At 45.0% G+C, this 26,431-nt stretch overlaps 1 protein-coding gene across 2 annotated transcripts in view; it reads right to left on the bottom strand.

The window, feature by feature from the left end:
- St3gal5 (ST3 beta-galactoside alpha-2,3-sialyltransferase 5) overlaps positions 1-26,431 on the bottom strand; it is a 60,633-nt gene that overhangs the window by 27,099 nt on the left and 7,103 nt on the right. For both annotated transcript variants that reach the window (XM_057790040.1, XM_057790048.1), the window contains exon 2: positions 599-722. In XM_057790040.1, coding sequence (XP_057646023.1) covers positions 599-722 — 124 coding nt within the window. The remainder of the gene's footprint in view (positions 1-598; positions 723-26,431) is intronic.

The raw sequence follows: 26,431 nt of genomic DNA on the forward strand, positions 1-26,431 counted from the left end.
ACAATCTGAGTTTGAGCTCGCGGTTCACATCAAGGTGACAGAGAGAACTGACTCCACCTATCTGCCCTCTGCCCTTCAAAAGCATACTGCTGAGTATGAAAACACACGCACAAAATGGGATTTAATTTGAAGAAAGAAAGAAGGAAGATTTCAACTTGGTTTGGTACCAAAGAAACCCACCAGGTTTGCTAATTCTCCCAGGTGCTGAGATCTAAGGGCCACCTGGCCTCAACATCTGCTGTCTTCTCTAATGTTCTATATCTAGTGGTATCTAGGAGTCTTGAGGATACCTCACTTTGCCGGATTTACATGAGCTCACAATAGCTAAGAATGCCTCTTTTGTAAGCAGTGGCATGAAGAACAAGCATCCAAGCTGTTCTCAGTCATCCAGGCTCCGACACTGAGCAGCTGCTAGGAATGGTGCTCCCATCAAACCCACCTATTAAATGTAAGCCGCGCATAAACCCACTCCTCTACACACTGAGCTTTATTCAGCTGTGGCTGAACCCACTTCTTGAACCCAGTGGTTTCCTCTAATAACTTCTCCAGGTACCAACTTCTCAGAATCTAATGCTGTTGACCTGGAGGCTGTGCTTACTTGAGAATGTCTTTTAATAACAAGCTGGGTCTTCTCATCTTGTTCTGGGTTCGGGTGTACCATTGCAGGGAGGTCCTTGAGCAATCGCTTCTCAGCTTTACAGAGGGGAACTCAGTTGGCATTGCTGGGAGGAGAGAGGGGAAGAAAGAGAGAAGCGTCAGTCAGGTGATTATACATGGAGAGACTTTAAAGTGATAAACCTGGTGATAAAAGGGAGGGATTCATGATACAATGTGGATGAAACTAGAGGGGGTTACAAGGAGATGATGCTGAAGGGTTACACACTGTACGCGATCTAATATTCTTCAGATGACAAAACCAAAGAATCAGAGTCCACTGGATGTCAGGAATTAGGGGGAAAAGGAGGTGTGCTAGTACGTCTATAACCCCAGCCTTTGGGAAGCTGAAGCAGGGGGATGGTGAGGACAAAGGCTACATACACTTTTCAGGAAGAAAAATAAATAAATAAAAAAAAGGGAGAGTGGGGTGTGGCACCGTGAAGGACTCTGAGGTGATGGAAATGTTGGTCTTAATGTATCCTTGCTGACGTGACTGTTGAGACACAACACTATCCTTTTGCAAGATGCCATGTGGGAATAGGGTACAGAGAATCTACAGATTGTCACATTATGAATCTATAACAATTCCAAAATTTAAAATTTTAATTTGGAGTAGGGGACTGGCAAGATGGCCAGTCAAGATCATAGGTCAAGGCAAGTCTGATGCCAGCAAGTCTGACAACCTGATTTTGATCTCTGGGTCCCACTCAGTAGAAGAGAATCAACATCTGAAAGTTGTCCTCTGCCCCCTGCAAATGCACTGTGATACATGCACGCCACACATGCACGTCTATGTTTGTGTGTGTGTGTGTGTGTGTGTATGTGTGTGTAAGAGAGAGGGAGACCAACTGTTTCTCTCTAATATCAGACATGGATCTCATTGATATTTTCTCCTAATTCTATACTATTGACCAAAAGAGGGACACACACACATTCACACACAATAATAAAATTAAAAATTTCTTCAAAAGGCCTTCCTTTTAGCTATCTATACAGAAATGTTTAGAGATGACGCAAATGAGAGAGCTTCTTTACAAAATAATAAAACAGGAAGAGGGAAAAATAAACTTGGCCAGTATTTAAAGCTTGCTTCAAATTTGGTGTAAAAAATGCTGGTAGTAATCTTATTCTCAACTGTTGGAATTAACATTTTCTGGAGGCCCCAGTGCGATTCAAATCACCCACCCAAATTCTAAAGTCAGACTTTCACTGAGAGGTCAGTGCAGGAGGCACTCGCCTTGAGACATCTCAAGGCTCCAGGGCGGCCACTGGTTTTACAGACTTAAGACGCCATGCTGAGAAAAGCAGCAGCATCTACCGAGGCCTCCTGGGGAATCACGGTCTGGTTCTGTTCTGTGAGATCCTGGTCTGCGATGTGGAGGGGGCTCAATGGGACCCCAATATTCTCCCATTCAGGGAAAACAGTGAGACATCAGGTAAATAGTGAAGCCTGCCTGGTCCTGGTTGGTTGGAAAGTTTGTCTGTTTCATGCGTGGAGAAAGTTTTGTCTGTCTGTCTTATTGTTGGAAAGTTCTGTCTGTCAATAGGGCTGTGCTTCTGGAGTGTCCATAAATTTTGTTGCAAGCATGGAGCTGAGAGAGCAGCGGACCAGAATCAATGAAATGTACGGCTGCAGAGTGGCAACTACATGTTCATTTCTGATTGTTCTTCGAGTGTGTGAGCCTTCTGTGTTCTGCGTTTCTTGGTTATATTTTTGCTGTTTCTGTTACTGCCAGCCACCAGTCACCCTTGCCACCATGGCAGCTTTTATGGCCAGGGCTCAGAATTTACCTCTGAGCTTTCTGGCTACTGGATTCAGTTTAGAAGGGAATCAAACATCTTTTGAGTGTGTATAATATTAAAGTTGTTTTTATGTTCCTCCATTTTATTGAAAAACTGTCTCTGGATTGGGTTATGGCTTTCCCTTTTTCAGACGCAGGCATGCTTTTAAAGTCTCTATGTCCAGGGTCGGGGGAGCAACCTGATGCTATAACAGGGAGAATAAAGCAAAGTAGAATAGCCAAAAAAATTAAGACTACTGGTTTATGTGAACATTCTGTACTTCCAAACTTGTAACTTTATTGGGTATGGTTAAAAATCTGTAAAATCTGTGGGAAAAAGTTAACAAAACTCGTAACACAGGGTTGATAGTTAAAAAATCTATGCATAGGTAACCTTAACCACGTGGCATGGGGCCACTTTGGGATATAAACAACACGTGGTTTGCCACCAACTTAGATGTTGTCCCTCATCAGGAAGTAGGCAGCCCATCTTTGCTAGGGTTGGAGAGGATGGATGTCATGTGACTTCACTGCCATCTTGATTAAAGATGACCACACAGCATAAACCAACCAAGGAGGCAACAGGTCTCCAAGACATTTTGGATTAGGATGGATTTTTTTCTTTTTTGTATAAAAATTCCTGCCCTGAAAACAAAACTATGAAAATAAGGTTTATGAAAAATAGGATTTTAAAACAATGCTTGTTTAAGAGGTATCAAAGCTTCACACATTCATATGCAGGGAAAAACCCTGTGCTGGCAGCCAAACTTATTTATATAAGAGTCAACCAGGTAGTGCTGGTTTTAAAGCTATGGCTACCACGGAGAAGAGCTGATGCTTGTCACTGTGCAGCAGTGCTGGACTTCCTAGGGAGAGCCCAGGGAAGGACCCTAGCAGTTGTGGAGATGTCCGAGCCAGGACAGCCACCAGAAACAGTACCTGCTATGAAATGGAGCTGGCTGGGACCTAGAAGGCAGGCTTTGTGAGCTGCTGAAGCTGGGCCAGAGAGGTGACCCGAGCCCTCGGCAAAGCCCAAGGATTGAGGGCAAATCCCAGCTGTTAAGCACGAAGCTTTCTGCTCTGTTGGAGCTTGGCTCTGCCGGGTCCAGATGTGGCTGTGCCCTGCTTCTTCCCTCTTGAAGTAAAAAAAAAGGTTTTTGATTTTACTTTAGTTTTTATATTGCAGCTCATAGTTGAGAGACTTTAAACTTCTTTAAGAGGAAATTTTGGAGTTTAAGTTTAAATTTAAAAACTGGATTTATTTGTTTTATTTTGTTTTTCAAGACGGGGGTTTCTTTGTGTAACAGAGCCCTGGCTGTCCTGGAAGAAACTCACCAGGTTGACCTTGAACTCACAGAGAGCCACCGGCCTCTGCCTCTTAGTACTGAGATTAGCATCACCACACCCAGCTAATACTGGATTTTTTTTTTTTTTTTAAAAGGAAAAGCTGTTTGCCGGGCGGTGGTGGTGGCACGCCTTTAATCCCAGCACTCGGGAGGCAGAGGCAGGCGGATCTCTGTGAGTTCGAGGCCAGCCTGGTCTACAAGAGCTAGTTCCAGGACAGGAACCAAAAAGCTACGGAGAAACCCTGTCTCGAAAAATAAAAAAAAAAAAAAAAAAAAAAAGGAAAAGCTCTTAAAACATTTAAATTTATAAGGCTATGTGACACGTTAAGTTTATAAAATGTTTTATATTAATGTGATTTTAATAAATAAATACATAAATAAAAGGCTAAAGAGTCAGGGCCACAGCTATGAGCACCAAACAGTAAATAACAGAAACTGGGTACTCCTATCTAACGATGCAGCAAGTGTGTGTGGCACAGAATCAGAGAATGCCTCTCCTTACCAGAGGTCTATTCGGTCCACCCTGGCCTGACCTAAGAACGTGGAGACAGGGCTCTTCCAGAGGACCTGAGTAAAAACAAGCGATTCCTTAGATGAACATGGGTAGACTGACTCTCGAGTCATTTCATTTTCCTTCTTCTTTTCCCTGCTCTCCCTCAGCTCCAGCTGTAACACAGCAGATACTCTACACTGGAAATACTTAATACCATTCTGTCTCATTCTACTTGAAGGGCATTAAAGAAAAGTGCCAAAGACCTTATTAGGAAACCTTTGCTGAAATAATGTAGAAGCCTTAAATGAGACGTCACAATGCCAAGACCCTGGAAAGTCTTCAAACTCTACGGTCATCTTACTGAGCAGCGCTTACAGCTGTTCCTGTGGGCGTTTAGGAGCTACAGACACTGATGGATTCGCAGACAGTGGAGGCCTGGCTCATGAGCTTGCAGAAGAAAACAATACATCAGCAATGGAGACCTTGGTCAGAAATCTGGCTTCAATTACCCCATGTCCTGAGAATCTGAGAGAAGTTAAATTTAAAGATAACGGTCTGTTCTGGCAGAACTTTTGAGACGGAATGGTGCATTCTGGCTGCTGCTGAGGAGCATCCAAGTGCATCCCCCAGGATCAACACGTGAAGCTGATACATCTATGGTCCAACGAGGGCCTGGCTACACCTTAAGCTGGCATCAAAACTTGACAATGCCATACCATCCTCCACACGGTACTGGTGTTCAAAGTCTAAAAACCCCAAGACTGAGAGTGTTATGGAAAGCAATTGAGGCTAAGGGTGCATTTTGAGAGGCCAGGAAATAGCATTGTGTGAAGCTGTCAAGGTGAGACCTCTGTTTCCAAGGAAACCTCAGGATACTGAAGATGTCAGGACTGTGCTCATCAGTCAAGGAGAGCGGCAGGCGTGGAGTATAGCCAGCCTCAGGAAGAACCCATATGAGCAGAGGTAGAAGACCTGGAGGGGTGGGGATATCCGAGTCTATTGAAGCCTGGAAGATTTCATGATGGCTCTAGATGCTGGACACGGAGCTGCAGGTTTGCTGTCTACCCTGCTGGGTTTTGATTTTGTTTAAGTGAGACTGTTTCATGCCATTCTTCCATTTTGAAATGTTTATTTTTACACCCATATACAGCTTGTTTTTTATTTTATAAAAAACATGCTGGGCGGTGGTGGCTCACGCCTTTAATCCCAGCACAAGAGCTAGTTCCAGGACAGGCTCCAAAAGCTACAGAGAAATGCTGTCTCGAAAAACCAAAAAAAAAAAAAAAAAAAAAAGTCACAGTAAAGAGACTTTTTTTTCTTTTCTTCTCCCCGCCCCCCAACAGGGTTTCTCTGTGTAGCCCTGGCTGTCCTGGAACTAGCTAGGCTGGCCTTGAACTCACAGATATCCACCTGCCTCTTCCTCGTGAGTGCTAGGATTAATGTACGCCACCCCTACCAGGTGCTTTTTTGGTTTGTTTTTCAAGACAGGGTTTTTCTGTAGCTTTGGAGCCTGTCCTGGAACTAGCTCTTGTAGACCAGGCTGGCCTTGAACTCACAGAGATCCTCCTGCCTCTGCCTCTGCCTTCCCCGAGTCCTGGGATTAAAGGCGTGCGCCACCACCACCTGGCTCCAGGTGACTTTGTATTTCTTAAAGGAGTTGTTCAAGTTGAACTGTGGTTTAGGCGATTAACCTGAGACACTGTGGACAAGGGACAGAAGGTTATGGCTTAAAAGTGGTGTGTGCTTCATGCCAAGCTGATAAGGGATTGTCTAGATCACATGGGCCTGTGGGCGTGTCTATGGGGATTATCTTGATTGTGTTAAATAAGGTGAGAAGATCTACTGAACTGCACATAAGCGGAGAATGCTAGCTGGGCACAAGCACACACGGGTGCGTTTTTCTCTGCTCGACTATGGATATACTGTGGTCAACAGTCCCGAGTTCCAGTCATTGTGATTTCCCCCGAAATGACAGGCTGTAACCTGTTTCTTTCTGGGTTGGTGAGATGGCTCAGTAGGTAAAGGTTCTTGTCAAGACTGATGACCTGGGTTCAATCCCTAGGGCTCACATAGTAGAAGGAAAGTACGGACACCCAAAAGTTGACCCCTATGTGTGTCAGCATGCATGCCTCACCCCTAATAAGTAGGTATAAACAAACTTTCCTTAAATGCTTCCATCAGAATAACTGATCACAACAACAGAAGCAGAATTATAGCATGAACCAGTCAACTGCTAGTAGTCAGTGCAATTAGTTTATGGACCGTGGAAACACTTGAGCTAGACAGACTCACAGGCGATTACATCCCCACCCTACCTGCAGAGACTGCTTCCATAATCTTCCTATAGACACTGTCCTCTAGCTTTAGTACCGGGGGCCATACTATTCAGACTTAATTTTTTGAATATAATTTGACTCTTGTCTCCCTCACTTGAATATAGTTTCTTCAGGACTAGTCTATTGTCTCTCCTGGGCTCTCCCGGCTCTCTTCTCCTTCTCCTAAGTGCTTGGGTTCCTCAGGGCATCAAGGTTACCCTATCCTTACTTAGGCTACTGGATCACAGCCCCAGCTTTATGGCTTCACTGACTACTTCATTTATTAAAAGCTTATCTTTGAAGGTATTTTTCTACTTATACATAAAAAGTGTAATGGATTTTTGAAGAGCCTATGACTAAAGCCCTGGGGAGGAAATGTGATCACAAGCACTTGCTGTTCTTCAGGGCTCTAGTTTGGTTCCCATCACCCATGTCAGATGGCACTTCAGTTCCAGAGAATATGACACTGTCTTCCAACCTCAGGCACCTACATGCAAGTATGCACAGATACACACACGTATGTACACACATGCTGAAGGGAGAAGAGGGAAGGCTGGAGGGAGGACAGAAGGGAAGGGGAGGGAGGAAGGTGGAGGACATAAAAAAAATCTTTTTAAAAAAGTAACAGGGGAAGCTTCTAGTCCATCTGTAGAATATTTTACCTTCAAGGAAATTTAGTCAGAATTTACTGAAGGCCAGCTATGTTATACATACTATAAAAGGCAGCTGGAAACAGAGGGAAGCAGTGATATTATTCAATATCACTGTCTACACTTCCATTAGATGGAAAGAGAATGTCTAAAAGTGAAGCTTTCTTAATCAATGATGCATAAGTAAAAGTAAATTATTATTGATTATTATTATTATTCATATCTTATTCGATCAAGTTACAGGAAACTTAAAGGTTACATGCTATGTAATTCCAATTATGTACATACATTTTGTTTGTTCTGTGGTTTTGGAAACAGGATCTCTCTACAAAGCCCTGGCTGTCCCAGAACTAACTCTGTAGACCTAGCAGGTCTTGTACTCAGAAATCTGCCTGCCTCAGCCTCCTGGGCACTGGGATTAAAGCTGTGTGTCACCATGCCTAGCATTCTTTTTTTTTTAAAAAAAGATTTATTTATTTATTATGTATACAAAATTCTGCCTCGATGTATGCCCGCAGGCCAGAGGAGGGCGCCAGATCTCAGTACAGATGGTTGTGAGTCACCATGTGGTTGCTGGGAATTGAACTCAGGACCTCTGGACGAGCAATCAGTGCTCTTAACCTATGAGCCATCTCTCCAGCCCCCCCCCCTTTCCCATGACAGATGGCTGCCGGGAATCAAACTCGGGACCTTTGGGAGAGCAGGCGATGCTCTTAACCGCTGAGCCATTGCTCCAGCTGCTCATGCCTAGCATTCTATGTATAAAATTGATAAATCTATAAATTAACTATATATATTTTGAAATTACATCAGGAGAGAGCTTGAAGGAAGGAATCAGTTCCCTCCTTCCATCACGTGGGTCCTGGAGAGCAAGCTGAGGTCACCAGGCATGGTGACAAATGAGCCACATCACTGGCTTTGGAAATGAGAGAATTTTAGGAACGGAGGAAGTAAGTGACTGGGCTGCCAGTGGCAGAAGAGTGGACACAGCCATACAAAACCAGCAGCAGGAGGAGACTTCAGGATCTTACAGGGTGGCTGAAGGGAACCTAGAGAAGCGATGAATCCGCGGAGACAGGACACAGGTTACAGACACCCCCAAACTTTCACGAAAGCAAGAATCAGCCACTGAGACAGGAGTAGAACGGATGCTTCAGAGCAGTAAACAATGAAATGGCGGACTGAGCTTATGGATAATTCCTGGCGTGAGAGTAGACAGGGTATCTACAGAGTGGGAAGGGTAAGCCTACATTTGAGCTGACCGAATCCAAAAACACCTACTTCACTGGATTACTATCTGGATTTAGCTCTCCCAAAGACACACCCGGGTAAGTAGACGTACTGTGAAATCCAATCCATCTTTCTCCTCTCCACTGCCCGGGAAGAGCAGGCTTGGAACAGCAGGGGGAACACACGTACATAAGGGCTTACATGAAGGCCTGCTAGGGTGATACTGTTTCAAATGACATCTGAAACTGAGAAATCAGTCAGTGAATCAACACGGCTGGAGTGGGCTGTCCAGAAAGGTAAGCAACAGACATGGAGACACTGTCCACCAGGGTGGGAGGTTTATGAGAAATGCATTGTACAACAGGGGAGCAATTAGCCCAGGGAGGTTACATATGTGGGAATGGGAGGTTTATGAGAAATGGATTTCACAATAGGTGAGGAATTAGCCCAGCTGGCTGAACACTGCACCCTTATCAACTCTGAGGCAAGACCTAGGTACTCATTGCAGTGCTGGCACAGATTGAAGAGGAGCCTGGAGCACAGCCTGGGGTGGACCAAGAGGAAGAGGGGGCAGCAGCAGGTGGACTAAGAATGGCGAAAGGAGGATGGTGAAGAAAACACACCAAGGACCTGGGTCCCCCGACAGAAAGGAGATACAAGTGTCAGGTTTGGTGTTAGTTGGACCGCCTGCCTGAAAGAGTCAGAGTTTACCCTGGAAGGACAGCCCAGAAGCCAGCTTTTTAAAACGCAGCTTTTTTTCCTGGTTTCGGCTTTTCATCAACACCATTTAAGTGTTTTGTGGTAGGACCTCTTAAAAGAGCTGCAGGGTTTTGCAGCTAAAGCTGAGTCAGGAAGCCTCTCTTAGATGAGAGCACTTGCTTGCCTCTAGCAAGCAGATCAGACCCGAGAAATTGCTGCTACCAAGAAAACATGCTTTATTCTTTCCCAAGCTTTCTCAGGCTTTCTGTGGATTCAGTTATCCACGTTGGGCGCCATTTGTAGTGAGGATTTTTGTAGTGATAAGGCAAGCAGGCCTGCTTTTCATCCTGCCCGGCTCCCGCACAGCTAGCTTTACACCCGAAATAACAACACACAAATTATATTCATTTAAGCACTGTCTGGCCCATTCCAGCCTCTTATTGGCTAATTCTCACATCTTGATTAACCCATTTCTAATAATCTGTGTAGCATCACGAAGTGGTGGCTTACCGAGAAAGATTCAGCATGTCTGACCTGGTGGCTGGCTCCATGGCGTCTGCCTCACTGCCTTCTTTCTCCAAGCATTCTGTTCTGTCTTCCCCGCCTACCTATGTTCTGACCTATCAGGCCAAGCAGTTTTCTTTATTAATTAACCAATGAAAGCAACAGATAGACAGAAGACCCATCTACATCAGTTCTCTTCCTGTTCCTCTGTCCTACCTGTTACAACCCAAGGAAACAGCTGCTGGAGTTACTTCTGTGAAGCTGTAAACACCCCAAGGAGAAAAGACTCCATGGCAGACAAGCTTCCCACATTAAAAAGGCCTCAGGTGCTGTCTTAGGGTTTCTATTGCTATAAAGAGACATCATGATCACAGCAACTCTTATAAACAAAAATATTTCATTGGGGCTGGCTTACGGTTCAGAGGCTTAGTCCATTTTCACCATGGTGGGAAGCATGGTAGCAAATGGGCAGACAAGTGTTGGAGAGGTAGCTGAGAGTTCTACATTGGGATCAGAAGGCAGCAGGAAAAGACAGAGACACACTTCTTCCAACAACGTCACACCTATTCCTGTAGGAGGGAGGCAGCTTGTTGGTTCCTGACTGCTCAGCCCCAAAATAATCACACAGAAACTGTATTAATTAAATCATTGGTGTGGCCCATTAGCTCTAGCTTCTTATTGGCCAACTCTTACATATTAATTTAACCCATTTCTATTAATCTGTTTATCGCCATATGACTGTGGCTTACTGGCTCAAGTTCCAGTGTCTGTCTCCAGCAAGACTACATGGCTTCTCTCTGACTCCACCTCCTTTCTCCCAGCATTCAGTTTAGTATTCCCCACCTACCTAAGTTCTGCCCTGCTATAGGTCCAAAGCAGTTTCTTTATTCATTAATGGTAATCACAGCACAAGAGGGAAATCCTACATCATATTCCAACAAGGCTGCACCCCCAAATAGTTGCCACTCCCAATGAGACTATAAGGGCCATTTTCTTTCAAACCACCACATGTGTGCACCTTAAACTTCCCAGTAATTGTGCAAATGCATCTAGTTCCAATAGAAGAGAGTGTGGTGATGATGACATGTGAACCGGGCACATGAAGCTGATGAGCTCAGCCCAGAGGCCTGGCTACTGTGGGGGCAAGAGCAATGATTGGTGCTGGGATGGAGGCAGGCAGGAAGATGGCAGTGCTAGAATCTGTATTGGCTGGTTTTATTCAACTTGACACAACTTAGAGCCATCTGAGAGGAGGGGGCCTTAATAGAGAAAATGCCTCCATAGGTTTGGGCTGTAGGCAAGTATGTAGCACATTTTCTTGTACTGATAGCCAAACTTGGTAGTGTAAAAGTCACCAAGGTGGTACTGGTTTTGAAGGCAAGAAGGGGCCATGGAGAGCAGCTGAGGCTTGGCACCACAGGAGGCCAGGAGAGGCCACTGAAAAAGGTGAAGCCTCAGTAGCAGTTGAAAACTCAGTTTTGTGTTTTTTTTTTTTTTTTTTTTTTTTTTCGAGACAGGGTTTCTCTGTGGTTTTGGAGACTGTCCTGGAACTAGCTCTTATAGACCAGGCTGGTCTCGAACTCACAGAGATCCGCCTGCCTCTGCCTCCCAAGTGCTGGGATTAAAGAGGTGCGCCACCACCGCCCGGCTGAAAACTCAGTATTAAGGGGATCATGCACTGAAGCTGAGAACTGGCACCATGAAGAGAGCCTATGAGAGGTTATTGGTGAAAGTACAGCCCAGTTGCAGCAGAAGACCCCAGTGTTTTAGAGATGCCAGTACCATGGGATGATCACCAAGAACAGGAACAGCAGTGGAGTGGAGCCAGCTGGAGCCTAGAAACCAAGCTGTGTGCTGCAGAGGGCAAACTGGAGAAGTGACCCAAGTCCTTTGCTGGAGCCTCGAAGACCATGAGTGACCCCAGATACTGGAAATTGAGTGATTTACACATTTGTTTTGATCTGATTGTGACTGCCCTGGTTCTTCCATCTTGAAATAAGAAAAGTACCTAGCTTATGTTTTATTTTGTAGAAGCTCATAGTGAACAGACTTTGGGTTTTAAAAGAAGAAACTTAAAATTTTTTAAAAAAAAACTGAATTTTTAAAGTGTTTAAATTTGTAAGACCATGGAACTTTTTTAGTCTGTAAAATGTAAATCAGGCAGTGCTGGTACACACCTTTAATCCCAGCACTTGGGAGAAAGAGGCATGGATCTCTGTAGTTCAAGGTCAGCCTTATCTACAGAGCTCCAAGACAGGCTCCAAAGCTACTCAGAGAAACCCTGTCTCAAAAACAAACAAACAAACAAACAAACAAACAAAAACTAATAAAAATGTTTTATACTGCAATTTTTTTATTAATGTGTAATCTTGGGGAAGAACGAAAGTAAGGATTGTGGCTTAACAGAGATGTGTTTGTGTTGGAGAAGGGCCGCTTTGTTGGGCCTGGCCACCCAGCTAGCTTAGACTCGAAATAATCACTCAGAAACTGTATTAATTAAATCATTGCTTGACCCATTAGCTCTGGCTTCTTATTGGCTAACTCTTACATATTAATTTAACCCATTTCTATTAATCTGTGTAATGCCACATGGCTGTGGCTTACCAGCTAAAGTACCCAGCTTCTGTCTCAGGCAGTGGATCCACGGCTTTCCCCTACTCTGCCCTTCTTTCTCCCAGCATTCAGCCTAGTTTTCCCTGACTACTTAAGTTCTGCTCTGCTATGGGTCCAAAGCAGTTTCTTTATTCATTAATGGAAATCACAGCACACAGAGGAAACTCCCACATCATGTTTGTGTGTCAACTTTACAAGTGTTCAGTTGTGCTGGGCAGTTTTATATCAACGACACAACAGAGAAACTGTCTCCATAAGATTGGGCTGTAGGCAAATCTGTAGGGAATTTCTTAATTAGTGATTGATGGAGGAAGGCGCAGCCCATTGCGGGTGGGCCAACCCTGGGCTGGTGGTCCTGGATTCTCTAAGAAGGAAAGCAGGCTGAGCAGGCAATGGGGAGTAAGCCAGTTAGCAGTACCCCTCTACAGACTCTGCATCAGCATCTGCCTCCAGGTTCCTGTCTTGTTTGAGATCCTGTCCTGACTTACTTTGCTGACTTCTTGATTGTCAACTTGACTAGATCTGGAATTAACTAAACCCCAAAGTGTGGCACACCTGTGACAGGTTTTTGCTCAATTTGAAATGGGAAGACACACTTCTAACCTGGATCTTTGAGGTGGACAGACACACCTTTAATCCCAGAACTTTTGAGGTGGAGACCCATCTCTAATCTGGACCACACCTTCTGCAGGAACCCTATGTAAGGACATGGAAGACGGAAGCATTTGCTCTTTGCCTGCTTGCTCTCACCCTGCCAGCAAGTCCATTCCTCACTGTCACTAGAGCCTACTATTTGGGGGACTCTGGCACACTCTGAAGACCAGGAGGGGTGGGAGACTGGCTCATTCTCCGTTCCATTGCTCTAAAGAACCCTGACTAATTCAGTGATGAACAACGATGTGGACATGCAACACAAACACTTTCCTCCTGGAGCTGCTTTTGTCATGTTGTTTCATCACAGAAATAGTGACCCTAACTAAGACAGGGTCCCCCTGCAAACTGGCGAATGGTGGCTGCATAAGATATGCAGCTCTCGCCGGGCGGTGGTGGCGCACGCCTTTAATCCCAGCACTCGGGAGGCAGAGGCAGGCAGATCTCTGTGAGTTTGAGACCAGCCTGGTCTACAAGAACTAGTTTCAGGACAGGCTCCAAAACCACAGAGAAACCCTGTCTCGAAAAAAAAAAAAAAAAGATATGCAGCTCTCCCCTTTTCTGCAGAGACACCCTCTTTCTGCAGCCAAAGTCAGCCCCCTAACTCAATGTGAGAGGCAGGCTCACATGTGAGAGCAAGCTGAGCTCTGAGAGGGCACTGCCAGGATCAGGAGAGGCAAACCTGAGACCCCTCCAAGCTTCCATTTATATCTCTTTGTTCAGAGCTGCCACGGCCTCCCCAACAGCAGAGCAACCACGGCCTCCCCAACAGCAGAGCAACCACGGCCTCCACCAACAGCAGAGCAACCACGGCCTCCCCAACAGCAGAGCAACCACGGCCTCCCCAACAGCAGAGCAACCACGGCCTCCCCAACAGCAGAGCAACCACGGCCTCCCCAACAGCAGAGCTGCCACAGCCTCCCCAACAGCAGAGCAACCACGGCCTCCACCAACAGCAGAGCAACCATGGCCTCCCCAACAGCAGAGCAACCACGGCCTCCACCAACAGCAGAGCAACCACGGCCTCCCCAACAGCAGGGTCTCCACCAACACCACGGCCTCCCCAGCATCAGAGCTGGCTGAGGTTTTACATAAACTGGGCTTGTTGCTTGTCCAGGTAAATTCAGTTCAGATAAGGACCGAGGGTCATTTAGATAAGGAAGATATGAGATAATAAAATCCCAGTGTGGAAGAGCAGTCTCAGACTTAACTTGGAAATATCTACCTTGAAGGAGTGGAAGAGAAGGAAAAAGAAGTATTAAGAAAAAGAAAATCTACCCTGGGTGTGGTAGGTCCTACCTGCAATCCCAGCAATAAAGAGGTAGAGATAGGAGAATTACTGCAAGTTATCAGCTTGGGGTACAATGTTAGAATCTGTCACAAACAACGAGAGAGAGAGAGAGAGAGAGAGAGAGAGAGAGAGAGAGAGAGAGAGAGAGAGAGAGAGAGAGAGAGAGAAAGGGGGGGGAATAAAATCTGTGCCTCTACAGGCTTTAGATAATTCTGGCCCCACCAGTTTAGATGAATACTAGTTCTTGGACAAAATGCTCTTTAAATTGCCTACCCCAAGAGGAGGGGCTATCAGAAACACCCTGATGCACCCACAGAAAGGGTGATTTGTCAGTTCCATTGGTCCTGCCCATGCACAAAAGAAGGACACAGAGACAAAACAATGGCTGTGTGCCTGCTTTGGCAGAAAGCAACAAGATCTCAAAGTTGGCAAGCAGGGTGTGCTGCCGGGAGAGGGGGCTGCTCAGCAGTGGTGTCTGAGACGCCCAGAACAGGCTGAGAGCCGACAGTGGGCAGGCACGGGCAGGCACGGCAATCAGCGGCATGGCAGCTAGCACAAAGGGGCCAGGCTGCAATAGGTGCCAGAAAATTCTAAATGAAACTCTCTTCTACCCAAAGGGAGAGGCAGCTTGAAGCAATGATGGACATAGATATTTCCCATTTGCCACTATGCTATGTAAAATAAGCTGGGCATAGAAAGACAAATCCTACATGACCTTACATGTGCAATTAAAAAAAAAAACCTCAAAAATACAGATACAGGTAATTAATTCAACAGCAGTTACCATAGGCTGGGTTAGGAGCAGGAAACAGAAGGCAGATGGAAAATGTAGAATGACCAAATATAGACATCTAATGTAACATGTGAGGGCTAAAGCCAATGCTGTTAACTGGTGTGGGGTACATTCTGTAAGCCCAGTACTGCGAAGGACTGCTGCTGAGTATGAGGCAGGTCTGGGCTAAACAGAGGTCAGGGCCAGCCTAGGCTTGTCTTTAAAAACCCAAATCAAAACACACAATTTTAAAAAGGAGATGAAAACGTATGTGGGACTCCTCTTAGGTAAGAGTGTTTCAGCCGCTCTAATCACACACACGGTGAAAGACTGTGAGCTGGCAGGTCCGTGACTTTGTTTACTACGGTGGCCACTATCTCATGGTTACGTATCACAGGACATGTTGTAAACTTCGCAGAGCCACAGTAAAATCACTCAGGAGCACACACCAGTCCTGTGCCTTGCCCATGCATGCCTTAGGAAGCCCTTGACTTCTCTTCCCATTCTAGAAGTCGACCTATCCCCTCCCTTGCCCAAGTGATGGCCATTCCCACACAATTTGATAGCTAATCACAGGCTAGCTATAGCATACCCCCCCACACACACACAACATACATACACACACCTAAGCTTACACAGGCTAGCTATAGCATACCCCCCAACACACACAACATACATAGACACACAAGCTTACACAGGCTAGCTATAGCATACCCCCCAACACACACAACACACACACACACACCTAAGCTTACACAGGCTAGCTATAGTATACCCCCCAACACACACAACATACATACACACATAAGCTTACACAGGCTAGCTATAGCAGTACCCCCACACACAACACACATACACACACAAGCTTACACAGGCTAGCTATAGCATACCCCCCAACACACACAACACACACACACACACACACAAGCTAACACAGGCTAGCTATAGCAGTAAAACACACACACAAACTTACACAGGCTAGCTATAGCAGTACTCCCCCAACACACAATACACACACACACACAAGGTTACACAGGCTAGCTGTAGCAGTACCGCCCCCCCCCACGAGCTTACTTAGAATCCAAGCCTGTAACAACACAGAGATAAGGCATTCAATTGGCGTTTTCCACCATTGTGCAGACCTGTGCAGCACCATTCGTCAGCATCCTGACCTCACTGAAGGTCAACAGCATCTCTAAACCTCCCTCCTTCTGCTCCTCCTGTGTGTCGATAACAAATGTTATCTCTTGTGGAGCTGGACTCCACTGTTAAGTGTGCTCACCACTTTTGCAGAGGACCTGGGTTTGGTTCCCAGCAACTCACAACCACCTGTTACTCAAGTTCCAGGGGACCTAAAGTCTTCAGGTCTCATGGGCACTGCACAAACTTGGTGCACATAAACTCCCTTAGGCAAACACATATACACATAAAAATAAGTAAGTAAATAATCTTATTTAAAATGTAGCAATTGTTTAAAAATGCCCCTAGGAACACATCCCTGAGGAACAAGCACCCGGGCACTGCTGGGACAGTTATTATACATAATAATGTCTCAACACTGCCTCATCAGAAAGTCGAGAAGGATAATTAGACTTAAATGCAAGACTATCATCAAGAACTGAAATGAATGACATCTGCATTTCAGTATCTAATACTTTGTGTTGGGGTTGGAATATACAATTTCAAGGCATCTTGGTTCATAGAGAGAGTGGTTCAGTCCTTACCTGTCACTGGCCTGAATCCACACACAGACGTAGGCTATACAAAGCCAGCTAACAGTCAGGGCACTGCTATGGGAAGACAGCACCCATTCCCAGACCCAAATGACTTAGGTTGAGTACTCCATCCATCTTACTCCCATCCTGATATAGATATGAATAATTTGCATTGGTATGGATCTTGGTTTGTTGATACAAATTTAAGGTCAATTTTGTTATATGTATATGTTATTTCTGATCTTGATTAAGGTATTGTGATTGTGTAGCTCATTTAAAAATGTAATGTATAATTAAGAAATACAGGTTAATAGATAATCATCTATAATAGTCAAGCTGTAGTCATGTTAGTTAGATTTTCTAGATGTGCATATATATATTTCAGATGGATAGGCATTCTTCATATCTTTCAAAGACTACAGAATATGGCATTTAAAATGTTTTAAGAATTTAGGACTTTTCATGACAGTGAGACACATCTGCTCCTGGCAGCACCAATTACTTCGAGAGGAAGATGGGCACTGAAGAGGGTCCTTAGCCATTTGGGCAAGAAACTGCTCTTGCCTGGACTGCTTCGCTAGACATGCAGTACCCACAGAGAAATGACTGCTGAACTTGCCTGAAGGTGAGAGGATCCTTCGGGGTTCCTGCTTCATGAAAGAGTCTGCGAGACATTTTGCAGGATACAGAAGAAAGTGACTGAACTGTCTTTGGAATTTCCTGCTCCATGGAAAAGTCTGCTGGATACTATGGGCCTTGGGCTTAGGATGGATGCCCCGATGGTAAAGAAGAACTTTGGGTAACTGTCCAGGCAGCAAAATGTCTAGAGTTTTGGAAATTGCTTATAATGCACTTCCTGTTTACTTAGGTAATATATCCTTCTGGAGTCTTTGATGGAGTTGAAGAATAGATAGGTAGTAATAGTTTTCCTTAGTTATGATAAAAGATAAGGTAAATAGAAATATTATAACTGTAATTCTTGCTTGATACCTAAATTGTTATATGTAATTTTACTATGTTAAATTTAAAACATTTTTTTAATTTAAACAGAAAAGGGGAGGTGATGTGGGAGTCCCCTCTGTGTGCTGTGATTAACATTAATGAAGAACCACTTGAGGTTGTAAACCATGTGAATTCCTACACTTCATGCCTGGAATGTAACACCTGACAGGGTCAGATGAGGACGCCCATTTTCAAGCGAATTCTCTCATGTCATGTGGGCACAGCACTTAAAAAGAAAACCTCTTTTCAGCAAGCTTTTCTCAGCAGCGATAAACACATGGAATGAATGACAGGTTTCAGCTCGAAAACTGTCAAGATTCTTCTCCAGGGTGAGCAAGTCGTAAGGGTTTGTCTCCCCCGACAAGCAAAACCACTGTTCTGAGATCTGTACCCTGCTCATTCTGGCTAACCAACCCTCCATAATTCCGAGGGATGACTTTAATCCACACCAACTGGAATTCCCCAGGTGTGAAGGTGGCATCATTATCATCACTCAAATCTCTGCTCTTCACAAGTCTGAACACATTAAGGTGATGCCTTCTGAATGCTTGGAATGTCTCTAAAGATTCATTCTCCAAGATGAGAACTCGACTAATGAGCACAGATGTTGCCTCTCCAAGATTTTTATCAAGAAGCAGTTACTCCCTCACGCCTGGTTCCTGTGCCTCCCTTGATTAAGGCCCTTGGCAAATGGCTTTTCACCCCTTAACCTGCCCACCCCTTTCCTGCTTGACTTCGCCGCACTGGAGAGTCTGCTACTGGCAAACATCTGTCTGTCTGCCTGCTCTCCACAGTAGCAGAGGTGATCCCTAGAGTGAGGGTTACTCTTTTACCTCAGCATCCTAAAATAGAGCCACCATGCAAAAAGCACTTACCAAGCACTCACTGGCTGAAGGCTGACTCAGGAGACAGCGCACTGACCACTGGCTTGCAAGTGGCCCCACACTCAAAGTGCACCCAAATTCACCTGCCATCTCCTGTCCAAATAATCCACAGCTAGGTGCTTCTTCCTTTTCTTTCGTTTTGAAATGTAATCCTGTTTATTTAACTTCATTCCAGCATTCTAAGCATATAAAAAATAACAGAATGTTGAATACTGCATTTAGGTAACAGAGGGTTCCTGAACTTTGTTGACACAGTAATTCTTTGCTTTGCTGACAAGGATGAGTTCTATACTTTGTTTAAAAATGGATGAAAATCTACCACACTTAACTAAAGAAAAAAAAAATCCAAACGCTTCTCATGCCGGCCAACCCTCCCCTCTTTCCTACAAGAATGTCAGCAGAATGCTATGTCACTAGATACAAAAATGAAACAAACTGAGGCTTAATGGATGCCCACTGCAGCATCAACAGGTCCAGCTTCACAGCACACGCCCTGAGCTACGGCCCCTCCAAAACACACCTTCCCTTCACGGCTTCCACACCAAACAAGACATCTGTCTGGGTTGTTTTGTTCTCCTTACCAACTATGGGTACGTACAGTTAACAACTCAGGATATCCAGCCAATAGCCTTACAGTTAACACTAAAGAGTTGGAAACAAAAAGCCAGGACATCTTCAAAGTGCAGAGCGAGGGGACCATAAGAGTGCCTTTTTATTTTATAAATATTTGGAGCTATGCACAACTTCACTGATAGTTTCAAGGTGCTCCGGACACTCACAGCTACTTCATGTGAACCACTGACGCTTTGAGAAACTACGATATGATCATGATCAAATTTATAATTAGACCTACCGAGGGCAATAGACATAGCTCAAATAAGAGAAGTGTCAATCACAGCACTCTGTTACTTAAGGCATTCACAAGGAGACAGTTTTGATTCCTCTTCTCTCATCCCTTTTTCTGGCCCACATCAGCAGGACTCTGGCATAATCGAACGCCCCATCGGACTTGCAACAACCCTCTCAGACTTCTCTTTCAGCCCTGCAGCCGCGCTGATCTAAGGTGACTTCACTACCGCTGAGTCCACATCTCACACAGCTTTGCTGCTACATCCAATGGAGATGCCAAGATCTGATGCCAAGATCTGTGGATTTGATCTTGGGGTGGGATTCAGAGCAGAATAAAAAATCCAGACAGTGGTCTTTTGCAGGTATTAGGGTCCTTCTTCTTCTTGCCTCCTTTAGCTGGTCCACAATCCTTCATTTCCTGATGACAGTGTACTTTATCTGCCTTTGCCATTTTATCAAACTTGCATTTCTCTTTGCTGGACATTGTCCTCCAACTCTCAGAATAGACTGGAACCTTGGAGGTTTTCTTCTCATGATCTTCCCTGCATACGTACATACACAAAGAGGGCACGAACAGACATCTTGCCCTCTGGTTTCTTGGGGTCCCCTTTAGCCATCTGACTGTATTGTTTTCTAGTCTCACTGGATATTTCTCACGTATTTCACAAACATGACTGCGTGAATGCGTGAGCCGAGGGAGGGGCAGGTAAACAAATCAATGGCTGTTGCATGTACCAGTGGGGTATGCCTGGGAGAAAAAGCAACTAGCTCTCTTTGATGCCATGACCTTCCCAAGAAAATAGGATTAAAATGCTCAACTATCTGTCAATTTGATGTGGGTCAAGAAGTAACCACTAAAGTAAGTTTACTCATCTTCAAAGAAACAGGGTTGGGCACAAACCTTCTATTGCTCCTCTCCCTGGGATGTAGAATTCTCACTCATCTAGCTTTCAAACAGCAAATGGCTTGGGTAGTTGGATCGGCACTGAAATGTTGGGGCCATGGAGGTAGCAAATGAAAGCAAGAATAAATGGAAGGAGTCAGACTAAAGACACGCCCCGCCCCCAGAAGAAAGAGTGGAATTTTTTTTTTTTTTTAAGTTCAAACACACACAGAAAATGCAACAATGCTTACTATGGGCTGGGCTTGAGAGCAGCTAAACATGAAGGGTGGGGAGGGGAAGCTTTGGCAAGTGAGAACTGGGAAGAAAAGGTAGGAAAGAGGAACAAAATGCATGTCACAACCTTCCTTCCTCTGACCCGGGAGCTCAGCAGTTTCAGGGGAACTCTGCAGAGGCCCATGAGTTCACTCACCCATGAGTCCACCCACCCACAAACAGTTCACAAACCCCAGCTTGGAAATACTCCTCTGAATCCACTGGCCCTCACAGCTACCTTTCCACTGAGAAGCCCAGCTGGAGCAAAGGTTCCTCAGACTGCATTTAAAAGAGTAGGGGATGCAGGGTAGCACAAACTGGAATCCATCTGGAGGGGGTGACAGATGGGAGGAGTTTAGGGGTAGGAGCTGAGGGTTTATATCAATTACTAAAGATATTCTACAAGTGTGAGATTTCCACTGAAAGGTACAACTCAGGGTTCTCTCAAAGCACAGCGGGTACTGCTTTTTGCATTTTAGGTCTTGTTTTGAGGCAGTTATCGCCCCACTGGTCCAGATGCAAATTGAGGACCCTCCTGCTCAGCCTCCTGAATGATGGAATTACAAGAGTATGCCACAACGCCAATGTGAGCAGACCACCTTTAATGGGAAACTCTGGGATTGGTACTTATCTGCTATTGAGGGCTGGACCACAGCATCTTACAGTGTCTGGGCTTAAACACATTTCAAAGTCTGAATGGGAAACTTCTCCTACAGGACTGTGGTGGGTTCAGTTTAAATCAGGAAGCGGGGGAGTGGAGGCAGTCAGAGCTGGTTGAGCCACAAACCAGGAAACCTCTTAGAACAGTAGCAGGAACAGGCATGGTGGAAAGAACTCTGCAGCAGAGACTAGGTCCTCATTCTGCTCCCCGCAGAGGTCAGGAGAGAAAGATGCTGAGGAGCAGTGGCCGCACAGGACGCAGACAAGCCTGTTTCTGCTGCCATGGTGTCAGAGCACCCTGAACTGTGGGCTGCAGAGATGTCCAATATGAAGAGCTCTCATCTATCCTTCACCCAGATCCCCTGTGGCTAACATGTACACCGCCATTCTGTTAGCGCAGAAAATGCATAATTTATTAATACACCCGGAAGCAAGTTGGAGGCATCATGACACCCTGAGTATTTTATTTTTCTAGAAACAAAGCCATACCTTATACAAGCACAGAATAATGGTCAATGTCAGAACATGAATTGATTCAAAACTAGACTCTAACATAAAGGTTTTAAGAAGGAATATTTCTCTGGTAGTGATGGTTTTTGAACAAAAACAGCAACCAAAAAAAAAAGTTTTGTTTTTTTTCTTTTCTTTTCCAGGACACAGTTGAGGATCACATGTGAGGCCCAATGTCATGTCTCTCTGGCTTCCTTTAATCTAAACAGTTCTATTATCTCTTATGATTTTGACATTTTTTTTTTGAAAAGTACAGGCCAAGTATTTTATAGAATGTTCCCTAGCTGGGGTTCATCAGATATTTCTTCATGATTAGATTCAAGTTATGCCTTGGGGCCAGAGGAGCACAGTGGGAGGCTACACTTTTCTCTCAGTAATTTTTCCGGAGGTGTATGGTATTGAACTGGCCTGATGCTGGTGACATTTCATGTGAAGTTGGTTAAGGTGGCATAAGTCAGAATCCACTATCAAGTTGCTATCTTTATGAATTATTAAGTGACTTCGCAGGAGATACCTAGTGTCTTAGTTATTCTTCTGTTGCTTTGAAGAGGCACCATGACCAAGGCAACTTATTTTTTAAAAAGCATTTTATTGTTTACAACTTCAGAAGGTAACACCATGACCACCATGGCGGGAAGTATGACAGCAGGCAGGCCGGCATGGGGTGGGAGTAGTAGCTAAGAGCTCACATCCTGGTCCTCAAGCCCTATCACGGGCTTTTGAAATCTCCAAGTGTACTTCCCTAGGACACACCATCTCCAATAAGGCCCAACCTCCTAATCCTTTCTAAACAGTTCTACCCACTAGGGACTAAGCAAGTATTCAAACATACAGGCCAGTGTGGGGGGCCATTCTCAAACTATCACACATAGGAACTAAGTAAAGTACCTGTTTTTTCATCAAATCTTTCTGTTTCAGTAGCCACTGGTAGATAACAGAATAAAGATAAGGCTTGTCAGAGCACAGTGAGTGAAGATGAACTAGCATCTGGGTCTCCTATCAGATTTACTTCAAGGAACTTCAACTCATGCTCACCCCTAGTACGAAAACTTGGCAGGAGCTGGAGAGATGGCTCAGTCGTCAAGAGCACTCTTGTTTCCTGCACCCACATGGGGGCTCACAACCATCTATAACTCCAGTTCCAGGGGATCTGAGGTCCTCTTCTGGGGACCAGGAATGCCCATGGCGAACATACATACATGCAGGCAAACACTCATACAATAGAATGTAAAATCTACAAAAGAAAGAAAACTTGGACTAAACGGTACACTGTGCCACACTACAGCTTCTCCAATGATTTTTAATTTTATTTTACTTTGGTGAGGATGTTGCAAGGGCAGGGTAGATACGAAACGATGGGGAGATGAATGGGATCAGGATGTATGGTGTGAAATCCACAAAGAATCAATGGAAAGTTAAAAAAGAAAGAAGACTAGATGCCACTTAGATAGGACATGGGATCATACTAATTGCTGCATGTCTGTTAGAGACTTCCTAAGTCCAGAAGCAAGAAGAGATGTGGGACCCAGAGAGCTGACACCAAGAGGCACACCTATGCCTGGTCTGTTTTAATGAGCAATGCCGAGGAGGCTCAATCCATGGTTCTGCCTTCCCCTCTGGCATGATGGTGGCTAGGGAGTCTAATCTGCTTTATCCAGGAAATACTTTAAAAATCTTTTTTTTAAAAACTTATTCTTCTGTTTTGACATTTCGGCCCATTCTCCACCCCTCATGCTCTCATGAGGCCAGAGAAGGACATAAGGCATCTCCCTCTACTGCTGCCTGTCTGGTTCTTTCCATCTTGTTTGTTTGGTTTTGTTCCTGCCTGGGCCCAACCCCAGCCCCAAGGTTACCAGACTCTAGCTACACCTAGTTTTTAGGCAGGTGCACAGTATCTGAACACAGGCCCTCACATTTACACAGCAAGCTTTTTTCCCCACTGAGACATCTCCCAGTCTCAAACTCTTGTTCTTACAAAGTCAGAGAATATTTGACAGTGGAAAGGAGATTAGGATGATGTTGACCTAGAGCCCAGGGGTGCCCACTGCTAGCGTTCTTGGCTATATCCTTTCAGCCTCTGTCTCATGCATTTTACATGAGCAGGGTTGAGTCACATTAGCCTTCTGTGACTGGAATTCCACCAGGGATGAAGACCCATAACAAGGGCTAGAAAATGCCAGTTTCCCCAAGGATGGCCAACAACTAGAATGCTTACGGAAGCACAGGAGAGAAGGTAATGTATAACACAGTCAGCCTTTGGGTATCAGGGCTTACATTTCCCATATAGCCTCAGTTGGGAGGGGCTGGTCTGCATGGGTATGGGATTTGCTTTGTTCTCCCTACACCTCAGTTGTTTATTTTTTTTTTTTTTAACTAAGTAGTTTTAAATCCAATGTGATCCTCCTGCCTCAGGTTCCCTGGGGTCATGAACCACCACGTCCAGGTTTATAATCCTTTAAATAAACATTTAAGAAGCAAATGTCACGTGCCAGAATCTGAGACTAGGAAAATAAATAGGGCATAATCCCTTTCCTCTTTCAATGACTAGCTGACCAGGAACTCCCCATATACTCAAAGCAGCAACAATGAGATAGTGGGGCTGATGGAAAGGAGCACATGTCCAGTAGAGGAAAAGGGGGTGGGTGATGAGTGAACGGATGTTCCAAGGGTGACAAGGATTTCTGAGTGTGTTCTAGATGGAAAGAAAAATATGTTGACAGCCCAGAGATGTGCTGAGACTGGATACCAGGGGATCTAGGGACAGTGGTCATAGAGTCAACTGAAAACACCAGGGCATTCATTCAACAGTTCTAAGCAGGACAGTGGTAAGAACAACCCCAGTAGGGCAAGGCCAAGGCACCGAGTGGTCAAAAGGTCACTGAGCTCATGGCTATGAGGGGTGACTGACCTGCTGGGTCAAAGGCGGAAGAAGAAGGGAGCCAAGCAGGGGATATCAGGAAGTAGGATGCCTCCAGAACTTGGTGACTGAGCTGGGAGGAGCAGTTCTTAAACTAAGAGAGCACCCAAGAAGGTTCTGAACCCTGCATTAACTCTCAAAACAATTTAGTGGCAGAAGTGGGGACACCTCTCAAAGAGAAAGACGAAGAGTGAGCAAAACAGGATGCTGGAGGGAATCCATCCATAGGACTTCTCCTTCCTTGTGGGTCCCTTTAACAAGGACATTATATGAGAGCTCTTGGGTGGGGGACCCGACATGGCCACACCATCACCCTCAAAGAATCTGCTACGATAAAACAAGTCTGTAGCAATCCCTGCCTGTCCTAAACATAGCAAACTCCAGAAGCGAAGTTTTAAATGGAAGATTTACCTATAAAAGGAAAAGATAAGTTTTGGCTGAACAAATCACACTTCATAGAAGAAAATGAAAGCCAGAAGAACAGACAGTTTGAAAAACAACCGTGAGGCCAGCACAGTTCATGATCGGGACCTTCCCCGCATGCTCGAATTCATTGGAAAACAGATGAGACAACGGGCAGGCACCTTATAATGCCACCAACCCGCATCCCAGAGAGAAATGGCAAAAGTCAGGTTCTTAAGATGGTAAAACATGACTATACTACCAAACAGGGCCTCAGATATCCTCCCAGGGAGCCAGGCTGATGGGGACGGGTGCTGGGGGATTGCTAGGCAGCTCTGACATTAATCAATGCCAATAAAAACTGTGTTTGTCCTACGGGTGCAGAACACATCAGCTAAAACCCAAATCAGGAAGCAGCAATGCAGTGACAGGCACAGTGCAGGGTTTGACAGGACCTGGCAACTAAGGGACAGGAGAAGAAGACCAAAGGAGCAGTCTGGGCCACATGAAACAGATCGTGCTAAGCTGTTCCTATCTCTGGAGCCAGCGCCGCATATTTAAGTCTGACAGAAACGACTAGAACATATTCACACCCTGATCGTGAACCCTTTTATTTTATTTGTTTTCTGAGGCAGGTCTCTCTATATAGCCCTGGCTATCTTGGAAATCACTTTGTAGACCAGGCTGGCCTCGAACTCACAGAGATCTGCCTGCCTCTGCCTCCAGAGTACTGGGATTAAAGGTGTGCATCACCATGCCTGGCAAGAACCCTTTTATCTTGAACTTTTTTTTTTTTTTAACAAAATAAAATTTTCTTACTGTGGTGGTTTGAATGAAAATGATCCAAGGGAGTGGCACTATTAGGAGGTGTAGTCTTGTTGGAGGAAGTGTGTCACTGGGGGTGGGCTTCGAGGTTTCAAATGCTCAAGTCAGTGTCTCTCTTTCTCCCTACTGATCCAGATATAGAATTCCCAGCTCCTTCTCTATGTCTGTCTGTGTACCACCATGCTTCCTGTCATGATGATAATGGACAAAACCTCTGAAACTGTAAGCCAGCCTCAATGAAATATTTTTCTCCTTAGGAGTTGCTGTGGTCATGGTGCCTCTTCATAGTAATAGAAACTCTAGCTGAGACACAGTTTACAGTTTTATACATTATACAAATGAACTTTAGTCATTTTTATACCCATCCTCTCCCTGTCTCCTTCTCCTGCTCACGTTCTTCTTTTCAACAAATCTCCCTCCAGCTTCATGTCCTCTTTTGTGTGTGATCCACTGAGTTTAAATAGTGTTTCCTGCCCCAACAAAGGCAACTGATCAGTAGCTATACCATG

Source organism: Chionomys nivalis, chromosome 1 (assembly GCF_950005125.1).
Source record: "Chionomys nivalis chromosome 1, mChiNiv1.1, whole genome shotgun sequence".
Lineage (NCBI taxonomy): Eukaryota > Metazoa > Chordata > Mammalia > Rodentia > Cricetidae > Chionomys > Chionomys nivalis.